Below are 11,115 nucleotides of genomic sequence, written 5' to 3' on the forward strand. Positions count from 1 at the left end.
GCATAGTATTCCTTTGATTAGAGTTAAGGGAGAGACTGCTGGGATCCATAATTTTTTTTAATTTATTTATTTTTAATTGAAGGATAATTGCTTTACAAGAATTCTGTTTTCTGTTAAACCTCAGCATGAGTCAGCCATAGGTACACATATGTCCCCTCCCTCTTGACCCTCCCTCCCATCTCCCTTCCCATCCCACCCCATGGTTGGTACAGAGCCCCTGTTTGAGTTCCCTGAGACATACAACAAATTCCCATTGTTTATCTGTTTTACATATGGTAATGTAAGTTTCCATGTTACTCTCTCCATACATCTCACCCTCTCCTCCCCTCTCCCCTTATCCATAAGTCTGTTCTCTATGTCTGTTTCTTCATTGCTGCCCTGCAAATAAATTCTTCCGTACCGTCTTTCTAGATCCCGTGTCTATGCATTAGTATATATGATATTTATCTTTCTCTTTCTGACTTACTTCTCTCTGTAAAATAGGCTCTAGACTCACCCACCCCATTAGAACTGACTCAAATATGTTCCTTTTTATGGCTGAGTAATATTCCACTGTGTATGTGTACCACGACTTCTTTATCCATTCATCTGCCGGTAGGCGTCTGGGTTGCTCCATGCTCTAGCTGTTGTAAGTAGTGCTGCAGTGAACATTGGAGTGCATATGTCTTTTTCAGTTTTGGTTTCCTCAGGGTATACGCATAAGAGTGGGATTGCTGGGTCATGTGGTGGTTTTATTCCTAATTTTTTAAGGCATTCCATTAGTTTTAATAAGACATTATGATCACCTTTTCCTATTAGTTTTCTATTTTTTAAATAAATGAGAGATTTCATACTCTAAAAACTAACCAATCCAGCATCCAGTATAGATAGAAAAATTTAAGTATTAAACAAGATGAGGATTGGTGATAATTGGAATAAATAATTCAGGATTTGATGGATAAGATTTAATTTCTCTATCGAATCATCCACACAGAGTCCATGGATCACATAAAGTTTGATGCGTGATCTTGAAAAATATGACCGTGCAAGTAAAATGTGTTATTTTTTTAAAAAAATCAAAGACACTCACCATCCTGTCACTTTTGTTTGAAGGTGCTCTTCTTTTTAACTAACAACTCGCCTAGGGACAAGTACAGAGAAGAGCTGAAAGTAACTGCTTCTATTTAAATGTGCAGAAAAAGTCAGTCTTAGCGTTTAGTCTTTCTTTACCGTGTCTCATGGAATTCTTACCTACGAATTTAGTTTTCTTTGACAATATTCAGGGCATGAGAGAAGTGAGGTTGTTAAATGAGATTTTTGCAACTCACACCATCCCATTCTACCATTTATCTGAAGGCAGAGCACCCTCATCTGGGCCAAAGTTAGTAATAATTTGTTTCCCCCTTTACAGAAATACGTCTAAGACAGGGAAAGAGAGGATTGAGAAACCCCTAACACCCCTTAGGAAACTTTTGAGTATGTCCACCCCAGTATAAAAATCTCTACTCCAGACAGAAACCAGAGATTCCTTACACTGACTGGTTTATAAGGAGGAAAAATTAACTTGAGACCTACAGGTCACCCCGGAAGTCTCTGGGTTAACAGTGTTATGCACAGACATTATATATAACTATGTCCAGCAAAGGGGATGTCAGGTCAGGGACATACAGGTTACCTTTTAAATTTTTTCCATTAAATTCTTCAAAAGTAAGTAGTTAGATAATTAAAAGAAATTTTACCTAATTCAAAGCTTGAGTCTTTCTTTCAGTAAGGGAAATTTTAAAATGAAACTTGAAAGGTAAAATAAACTTTCCGAACATGTAAATAGTAATTATTTTTACTTTAACAAGAAATGAATCTTGGCTTATTACCTCTGTTACAGGATATTCACCTTGCAAAGCGTTTTTATGACATGGCAGCCGAAGCCAGCCCCGATGCACAAGTACCAGTCTTCCTCGCACTCTGCAAGTTGGGTGTTGTCCATTTCTTGCAGTACATACGGGAAACAAATGTAAGTGGTCCACGACTCTTCTAATTAAAATACACAGGCTGTAACCTCAACCCACAGGTTTGGTTTTGCTCAGTCCCTTCTTCCTGGATAAAGGGACCACATCAGGTGAGGGATGAGGGTGCCACAGAGCATTTACAGTTGCCAGGTGGCGTGTGACAGTGGTTCCCAGTGCTAAAGGGCGTCCCAAGTGGCACAGCAATGAAGAACACGCCTGCTGATGCAGGAGAAGCAAGAGACGCGGGTTCGAACCTTGGGTCGGGAAGATCCCTTGCAATAGGAAGTGGCAAGCCGCACCAGTATTCTTGCCTGGGACATCCATGGACAGAGGAGCCTGGCGGGCTACAGTCCATGGGGTCGCAAAGAGTCAGACATGACCAAGTGACTGTGCATGCGTGCACGCCCATTGCTAGTGCGTTTTTCATCTGTGCAGATGTTTTCTGGTTAGGGAAATCTGAGACTAACCCATGACAACTTGAAATAGTAGTTAACTAAACTCAAAAGCATTTACTCAGATGACTGCCTGGCAGTGACTCAGACTAACCACTTAAAAAGAGAACTTAAAACATGGGAAAAAGTAGAACCTGAGAGCTTGCCCAGGCTGTTGTACTTCAGATTCTTCTGCTAGTGAAACATGTTAAAAACAGTACCAGAAGTGTTTGCTAAAAATACCTAGAATTATTTAAATGTGCTCAATGGTAGATCTTGCTAGGAGGTGGGTGGGTTACCCATTCTCTTCACAGCTACCAGCTTAGTTTCCAGCACAGTGCTCTAGGGTTCTCCAGCTGTCTGTTTTGCTTACTGTACCTATCATCCCTCATGATGGATTCACTGGTGCAGCATTTAACTCTGAAAGTCCTAAAAGGTATGCAGAAAGAAGGGCTGTTTAGCTTTAATTCACTCCAGGCCAGAAAGGGATGATGTCAACCTTTAGTTGGCACCTTTCAGGACGAGTTGACGCACCCTTTCACCGTTGGATTCCAAAAGGGGCTTCACTCGGTGTTAACATGTGTAGATCGAGGCCTTGCTGCTTCAGCATCCAGAAGACGAAATTCGTTTTGCAGCCCTAGCTGATGCACCAAGGTTCTCCACGTATAGGGCTGCTGAGGGCTGAAGGTGCTGGCGTCTGTCCTGTCCTCTGCTTTTACACTCGTAATCAATGTATGATTGTTCGGTAGCATGAGCCAGGTACGCTGTGCGCTCTGCTGTCAGTAATTCAAAGTATCTTTGTTCCTTCCACTGAAAAGCTAACAGTGTGGCCACCGGCTCTTTCTCTCTCAGGACTATTTCAGCTAAACTATTGATTACATGTGTATTACATTATTATTTATATTTACCTAATTATCAGTATTGAGCACAGTCTAGGATTTGGTCGTGTAATACTCCATAATAAGTTATGTTTTACCCCAAGGTATAGGAAAACAGTAAGATGCCCCATAATCTTACTACCTGGATATTCTCCCACCTTCCCTGCAAAAGGAGTAAGAAGTACTGATGGTAAGAAAGTCAAACAGTACAGAAAAACAGAGTCTCCTATTGTAGGTCCTACCCCAGGAAACTATTAGTTTCTTATAATTTTTTTCCAGAAAAAATTAGGTTCTATACCTACAAATGTATATTATGGGGACCTTTTAAATGTAGTTTTATTTAAACATAAAGGATTACGCCCCATATTTCCTTTCTTCTTGGTGGGTAAGTAGCAGTCAGAAAATACCGGGAATATCTTAAGCAACATTAAAATATGATATACAAAGAACATAATTTTAAAGTTCAGTTTTAGCAGTCAATTATAGTTACTGCTGCTGCTAAGTCACTTCAGTTGTGTCTGACTCTGTGCGACCCCATAGACAGCAGCCTACCAGGCTCCCCCGTCCCTGGGACTCTACAGGCAGGAGCACTGGAGTGGGTTGCCATTTCCTTCTCCAGTGCATGAAAGTGAAAAGGGAAAGTGAAATCGCTCAGTCGTATCCGACTCTTAGCGACCCCATGGACTGCAGCACACCAGGCTCCTCTGCCCATGGGATTTTCCAGGCAAGAGTACTGGAGTGGGGTGCCATTGCCTTCTCCACAATTATAGTTAAATCCTAATTAAAAAGCATTATTTGTGCAGCTATTAAACATATGAATCTAACTATGATTCATATGAAACCTTTGAAACTAACACCTGCAGTTACAGTACATGGACAACCGTAGTAAAATAGCCCTGCCGTCATGAGAAGAAGCGTTTCAGTAGCAAGTGAGTCATCACTGGAAACGGGTCATAGTTGTGCCCAGACACTGCTTCCCCAGCCCCGTCCTCCGTCCTCCCCAGTGTTTGTTTCAGATATTTCCTCTGAAAAATGGTTGGAAGTTAGCGCGTTAAGTTACTGATGGGAAGGAGTCCTGTAAGATACTTGTTGATGTTCAGTCACTCAGTCGTGTCCGACTCCTTGCGATCCCGTGGACTTAGCCGCCAGGCTCCTCTGACCATGGAATTCTCCAGGCAGGAATACTGGAGTAGGTTCCCATTCCCTTCTCCAGGGGATCTTTCTGCCCCAGAGATCAAACCCGAGTGCCTTTCATTTTCTCAGTTGAACTGATTGTTTTGTTTTGTCTAGTCCTTAATTTTATTAGATTGTTCACTTTGTTAAAGTCTGGTGGGCTTTAATTCTTAGTTATTTTCTTACTGAAGTACAGTTGATGTGCAGTACTCTGGAGTTACAGGTATACAATACAGTGATTCGTCATTTTTGTAGATTGCACTCCATGTACGGTTATTATTCGTTAGTGGCTATATTCTCCGTGTTGTAGCTTATGTTGTACATAACAGTCTGTGTCTCTTCATCCCAGACCTCTATGTTGCCCCTCCTACTCCTTCTCCTGGTGGGTAACCACTACTTTGCTCTCTCTATCTGAGCCTGCTTCTTTTTTGTTATATTCACTAGTTTGTAAATTTTTCAGATACCACATATCAGTGATATCATACAGTATTTGTCCTTCTCTCCGACTTATTTCACTTAGCATAATGCCTTCCAAGTCCATCCATGTTGCTACAGATGGCAAAATTTCACTCTCTTTATGGCTGAGTAATAATATTCCATGGTGTATATTCCCCACATCTTCACTCACCAATTGATGGACCCTTAGGTTGCTTCCATATCTTGGCAATTATGAATTATGCTACTATGATCATCGGAGTGCATGTATCTTTCAGAATTAAGTGTTTTTGTTTTTTTCAGATAAATAGCCAACAGTGGAACTGCTGGGTCATATGGTAGTTTTTATAGTAAAATCTTTTTTCTAAAAAAGACATTGCAGAATATTACTAAAACCAATTGTTTCAATAAATTCTGTATTTATCTCTTAATTTGTGAGGTAACTTTCCTAGCTTTACATTTCAGTGATCATAACGATTTTTGTGTTATTCTCACTAAGATTCGAGACATATTCACCCAACTTGATATGGACCAGCTCTTGGGACCTGAGTGGGACCTTTACCTCATGACCATCATCGCGTTGCTGTTGGGAACAGTAATCGCCTACAGGCAGCGGCAGCACCAGGACATGCCTGTCCCCAGGCCCCCGGGGCCACGGCCGGCCCCGCCGCAGCAGGAGGGGCCCCCAGAGCAGCCGCCGCCGCAGTAACCCCCTGCGTCTCCCCGATGGATGACAGACAAGGAAAGGGTTTGCTGAGAACGCTTGCATTCGATGTAGGACTTTGGATCAGTGGTCGCCACCTCCTGGAAGAGGCACAAGGAAGCGTTGAATTCCTAAAGCTGCTTGGAATCTGATGCCTTTATTTTCAGGGATAAGTAACTCTTACCTAAGCTAAGTTGAATGTCTGTTTCAGTGCCGTACGGAATAACAGCTCTCAGTGGCTTCCCCCGCCCCCCTTTTTTGACCCCGGAAACATTTGCAAGACACTCACAGTGGTCATGTCCACTGTGTCCAGCTATCTTTCTTGGGTCCCTTCGGTCACTCTTTCAGTGTGCATAAGTTCTGTCAGCCGTCTTGAAGGTCTTATGCATTGACACTAGAACTGATCAATGAAAAAAGGAAAACCCAGTTAGTTGCAAATTTAACCTTAACATGTTTGAAAGTCTGAAAATAGAACTTGCCTTTTAAGTTAAGGGAAAAAAAAAAAAGTCCTCCCAGTGTTTCAGAACTGTGATAACCAAGGAACTTTGATCAGTCCATATGCAAGTATACATATTCAGCATATTTGTTCCTTTAAAAGGGAAGGTTGGGCGGTTTCTTATTATCGGTGATTGACTGTCATACTTTATACCGTACTTCTCTCCTTCAAAGACTGAAAGGCCTTGTTAAAGAGTTTTATGTGAACTTCATTTCCTTGGAGTGGAGTATATAGAAAACTTTGTGAACTGACTCCTTGAGCTAACACATGAACTTGTCCCACCTACTCAGTGTAATTTGCTTGTTTGTTACAAGTATGCAGAGCCTTTATCTGAAGCCAGAGGCTGGACTGAATGGGAGAATTAGAAAGCAATATTGAAGGACTCTGGGTGGGGTACCAGGATCACAGACACACTTTTCCCGCATTTGTTGCCAGGATTCATTTTATTAACACTTTGCATTTCTTACTGCAAAAGAACAGACGATCCTACTGAACTCTTTAAATGTGAAATATCCTTGCCAGGCTATGGCAGACAGAAACTACCATTACAATACTAAAACTCTAGAGAGTCAGAGATGCATTAAAATCAGTGGTTGAAGAAAGCTACTAAAGCCTCTTTGTTCAGATAGATTTTTGTTTCTGCAGCTTGATGTAACGGGAGAAAATCAACCACTTGTGTAGCTACCATGTTTCACCACCATCCCACTGTTAACAGGAGGAAAAGCAAGGCTGTTACACTTCAGAACTGTCTGCTTAAGGAGTACAGAGAACAGCCACCACGGCACCAACAAAGAACACTGAGAACATCACATACACGAGTGAAAAACTTCAGCCAAACTCATACTCCTTTTTACAGTTGGATGGCAGCGGTCGCCAGCCTGTATCCAATCTGAGACCCGCGTAGCGTCTGAGCAGGCTTTCTGCACTTGCTGACCTCCGTCTGTTTCTATTAATCTTTATACTCTTTCCATAACCCCTCATGTGCCAGAAAACTTGAAGAGTTCCTTACCTGTAGACTTGTAAAACTTTGGTTTTTGAAGTGGGGATTGTATTTAGAACTAGGTCTAATCAGTCCGTAAAGAAGCTGAGGGCTCTAAATGTGAAGTTGTGTGCTTTTGTGTGTGTGTGTGTGTGTGTGTGTGTGTGTGTGTAGAGTATTACGAGAAACCTGGTGAGCAAACTTTCCTCCTGGATAATTGCTTCTAAACCTGAAGAGGTGGTCAGAGCGAGAACCACGTGTGTAAATGCAGATCTGAAAGGTAGGACATTTTACCCTCAGAACTGTAGTGTCGCTTTGGGCAGCTCATGTAAATACTGAGACTACTGTTCACTGTTGTACATGAGAGATTTGCGTGCATTTGGTACAGGATGGTCGTGTCTTCCCCTCTGCCTCTTCTCCCCACCCTTCAAAATAAGTATGATCCACCGTCACGGCCCCTCTCCATTTCAAAGAAACAGTTTCAGTTTATGTAAACGTTTAACAACTAAACTTCCATGTTTTTCTGCCATCCACCTAATTTCTCCTTTAGCAGTATTCTTGTCTTTTTATCTTTCCTTCCCTCTTAGTACTTCCAAAAAGACAATTCTTCAACAGTGCGCTCTACCCCGAGGCAGAAGGGAAAGGCCCGGCCTGTTCTCCAGGCGATGACAGGCTTCCTGTTGGCGTGCCTCTTGCCCTTGTCCTTTTTATCCATCTTCCACATTGGTCTTTTTCTGCTGGCCTTTGTCCACCTCCTGTTTCACCCTGGCTCATTTGCTACTGGCAGTTTGAACGGTAAACCTAAAAGAGCTTAGTTCCTGTGACTTCATTCAAAGACTTGTCTCGAAATCTTGGCTCCCTTCCTTGGTCTGTACAAGGGACCTGATACCTAAACAAATAGGAACTGGGTTTCTCCTAAAATAACGCTCAATACTTAACCTAATCAAATGGCATCCATTTGAATACAATGACAGTAACTCAAGCTAGTTAATGTCAGTGACATTAAACCAACTCCAGGATTCAGGAGTTTTAACGTTAGGATTTAGAGTTAGCAGGTAGAGTGGCTCCACCTCTCCGCGGTAGCCCAGCTCTCCCCGTCCCTGTGAGAGGCTGTCTTCTGCCTTCTGAGGCAGCAACGGTAGGACTTTTAGTCAGCTCCCGTTCTCTTGTGCGTTTGGTCTGTTGGTTAGTCAGCCGTTCCAGAGTCTAGGGACTCTTTAGCTTTTTGTTTTCTGCTACGAAGGTGGCATTGGTGTTTGGGGTTTGCTATTGTTCTTCTGTGTTTTTTTTTCCCTTTTTGTTCTTGGAGCTTTTGTTTCTGTTTTCTGGGTAAGGCTTACCTTGTTTTTAGTTCCTATTCAATGACACAGAAAAATAAATCAGAAAGTTTCTTTTTTTTCCAAAATGATTTAGCACTTAAAGGAGATTAACTTGGGATCATTAATCCTAATACTGTTGAGGATGTGTTCCCCTTCTGCATACGCGGTTAATTTGTGAGAGTTTTACTGCTAAGCCATTGTATCTCTGTATCCCTGGGAAGTTGTAGAAACTTCTGCCCATGATCTGTTGCTTTATTTAAGGAGCTGCTGTTGCCTCCAGGAAACTCAAGAATTTTGTATGAGCTTTTGTTTTCTTTCCACTCCTTTCTTGGCTCCTCATGTTCTTCAAACCAGTGTTTTGGAAGTATGCATGCAAGCCTATAAATGAAGACCACGGGTCTTCATGTATGTAGCATGTGTATTATAGTGTCTAGCTACATCTGCAAACACCTTATTCAGAGGTTTGGATTAACATTTCACATGCACATTTCAAAACAAAAGTGCTTCAGCTGTTAAACAGCCCCCTTACTTACCAAGAAAAGGAGCATGGGCTACATTTACCCTAAGAACAGCTACTGTTTGTTTTAAAAGTGAATTTAATTATATGTTATACAATATTATGACTACCACTGTGCAAGAAATAAAGCAAAAAGAACTTCTATTTTCATGAAAGTATTTTTCATCAGTCATTGGTCTCAGATATAAGTGAAAATATGAACTTTCTGAATACCGTACTGTCTGAGGCACTACCCGACTTTTAAATGTGTAGTTAAAAGAAGCTAAATTTCTCCTTCCACTTGGTATTTCAAGAAGATTGAAAATATTCCACGTAAAAATGATTTGCACAAGTGAAAATCCTATGTGTGCATGGATGTCTTGGTTATATGTAGAGTCATCTCACAGCACCAGTTTTCCTGTTTGGAATTATAAGATGACACTGTTCTCTTTGATTTAAAAGAAAAAAAAATAACATTTGATACGATCAAGGTATAACCACTGTTGATATTTAGGAGACATTTTAAAAGACCATAAACTGACATTGGAAAGAACACCATGGTAGACTTTTTGTAAATTTATTTTGTATTTAATTAAATTCAGTATAAAGGCTGGTGAAGTGTAATATAATTGTGTAAACAAATCCTGTTAATAGAGAGATGTACAGATTCGTTTTGTACTGTATCTTGAAACTTGTGAAATAAAGATTCCACCTCTGGTTATCCTGTATGCTAATCATGTACCATGGCCAGGCACTACTCCACACAGACTTTTTTAAAAACCTGAATGATTCAATTTTTTAATGAACCCTTTGGATTTTCAGAAGCTTCTGGAAAAGCATTCATTGGGGGTGCTTTGAATCCATCTTAAATTTACTTTTAACTGTTGAAATTAAGATTTCTGTAAGTTGAGTATTATCCTCCAGAGCACAGAGAATATGTACTTGCCAAGAAGCATTTCCATGCTTAAATCACTGAGGTCTTGGGCCTGAGTTGGCCTGTGATAGTCAGCGTGGTTCACTTTAATCCTGATTTTAGTAAATCAGCTAAAGTGTGTTTAGGCATTGCCTTTTTGCAGAAGGTTTTTACAGAGCTGCATGGCACCCCACTCCAGTACTCTTGCCTGGAAAATCCCAGGGACGGAGGAGCCTGGTGGGCTGCAGTCCACGGGGTCACTAAGAGTCGGACTCGACTGAGCGACTTCACTTTCCCTTTTCACTTTCATGCATTGGAGAAGGAAATGGCAACCCACTCCAGTGTTCTTGCCTGGAGAATCCCAGGGACGGGGGAGCCTGGTGGGCTGCCTTCTATGGGGTTGCACAGAGTCGGACACGACTGAAGCGACTTAGCAGCAGCAGCAACATACCGTACAACACAAAGGAATGTACACAGGATAAGTCAGAGCTCAGTAAAGGGGAAACAAAGGAGAAAACAGTGTTAAATCAGGAGTGAACATTGTCCAGAGATCCATCTTAGAGCTGGGCTGCAGATACAGCCCTAACGTCCTCGCAGCCAACCCGAAAGAAAGTGAGCTAAATTGTTAAGCTTAGAAGCAGCAGATCCTTTAAAAAAAAAGTCTGGATGATGCAAACTGTGGCAGGTGAGAAGTTACGCCTCAGATTTTACTTCTGGGAAGACAGTCGGCTGATGACCTTGATGACCTTGACTGACTGACTGAAATCAAAGTCGTGAGGAAGTTGTACATCAACTGTAACGTCAGTAGTGTGTTCATTCAGCCTGGCGTTGGGTGTGATGCCTGTTTACCAGTTAACCCCTTTCTGACAAGTCATTAAAATGAGTCCTGGGGCTTCACTGGATGCAGCTTGGTGAGAAACAGCCTCTCCCTTTCACTTGTATGACACTAATTTTGATTGGCCACACTAACCCTGGAATTTGCTTATACTGTGTCATGATGTATACGTGAATATATGCAAGTAAGAAACTACAAATAGTTTCTGTAGTAGAAACGGGGGTGGGGGGAAGGATTTTTTTACTTTTTGAATGTTTTGCAAATCACTTGAAGAGTCAAGGGAAAAATAAAACGAGTTTTTGAGTTTACCAGTTCAAAAGGAGAGGTGCTTCCATGTTACAGGTCTCGTATATTTCTTCCAACGTCATTTCCACCACTGTTTAGAAAGCCGTCGGGCTGAACAACCTTATGGGACCCTGAAAATTCTGCCAACCTTCTGATTTATTGTTAGGATTACATTTTGAGCAAAACT

General features: G+C 41.5%; 1 protein-coding gene across 1 annotated transcript in view; it reads left to right on the top strand.

Moving 5' to 3' along the window:
• Nucleotides 1–9,595, top strand: part of SEL1L (SEL1L adaptor subunit of SYVN1 ubiquitin ligase) — a 59,179-nt gene extending 49,584 nt beyond the window's left edge. The window contains exons 20-21 of the mRNA XM_068966461.1: nucleotides 1,862–1,990; nucleotides 5,402–9,595. Of these exons, the coding sequence (XP_068822562.1) occupies nucleotides 1,862–1,990; nucleotides 5,402–5,611 (339 nt within the window). The 3' untranslated portion in view covers nucleotides 5,612–9,595. The remainder of the gene's footprint in view (nucleotides 1–1,861; nucleotides 1,991–5,401) is intronic.
• The last annotated feature ends 1,520 nt before the right edge of the window (nucleotides 9,596–11,115 follow it).

This window comes from Capricornis sumatraensis, chromosome 2, assembly GCF_032405125.1.
Source record: "Capricornis sumatraensis isolate serow.1 chromosome 2, serow.2, whole genome shotgun sequence".
Taxonomy (NCBI): domain Eukaryota; kingdom Metazoa; phylum Chordata; class Mammalia; order Artiodactyla; family Bovidae; genus Capricornis; species Capricornis sumatraensis.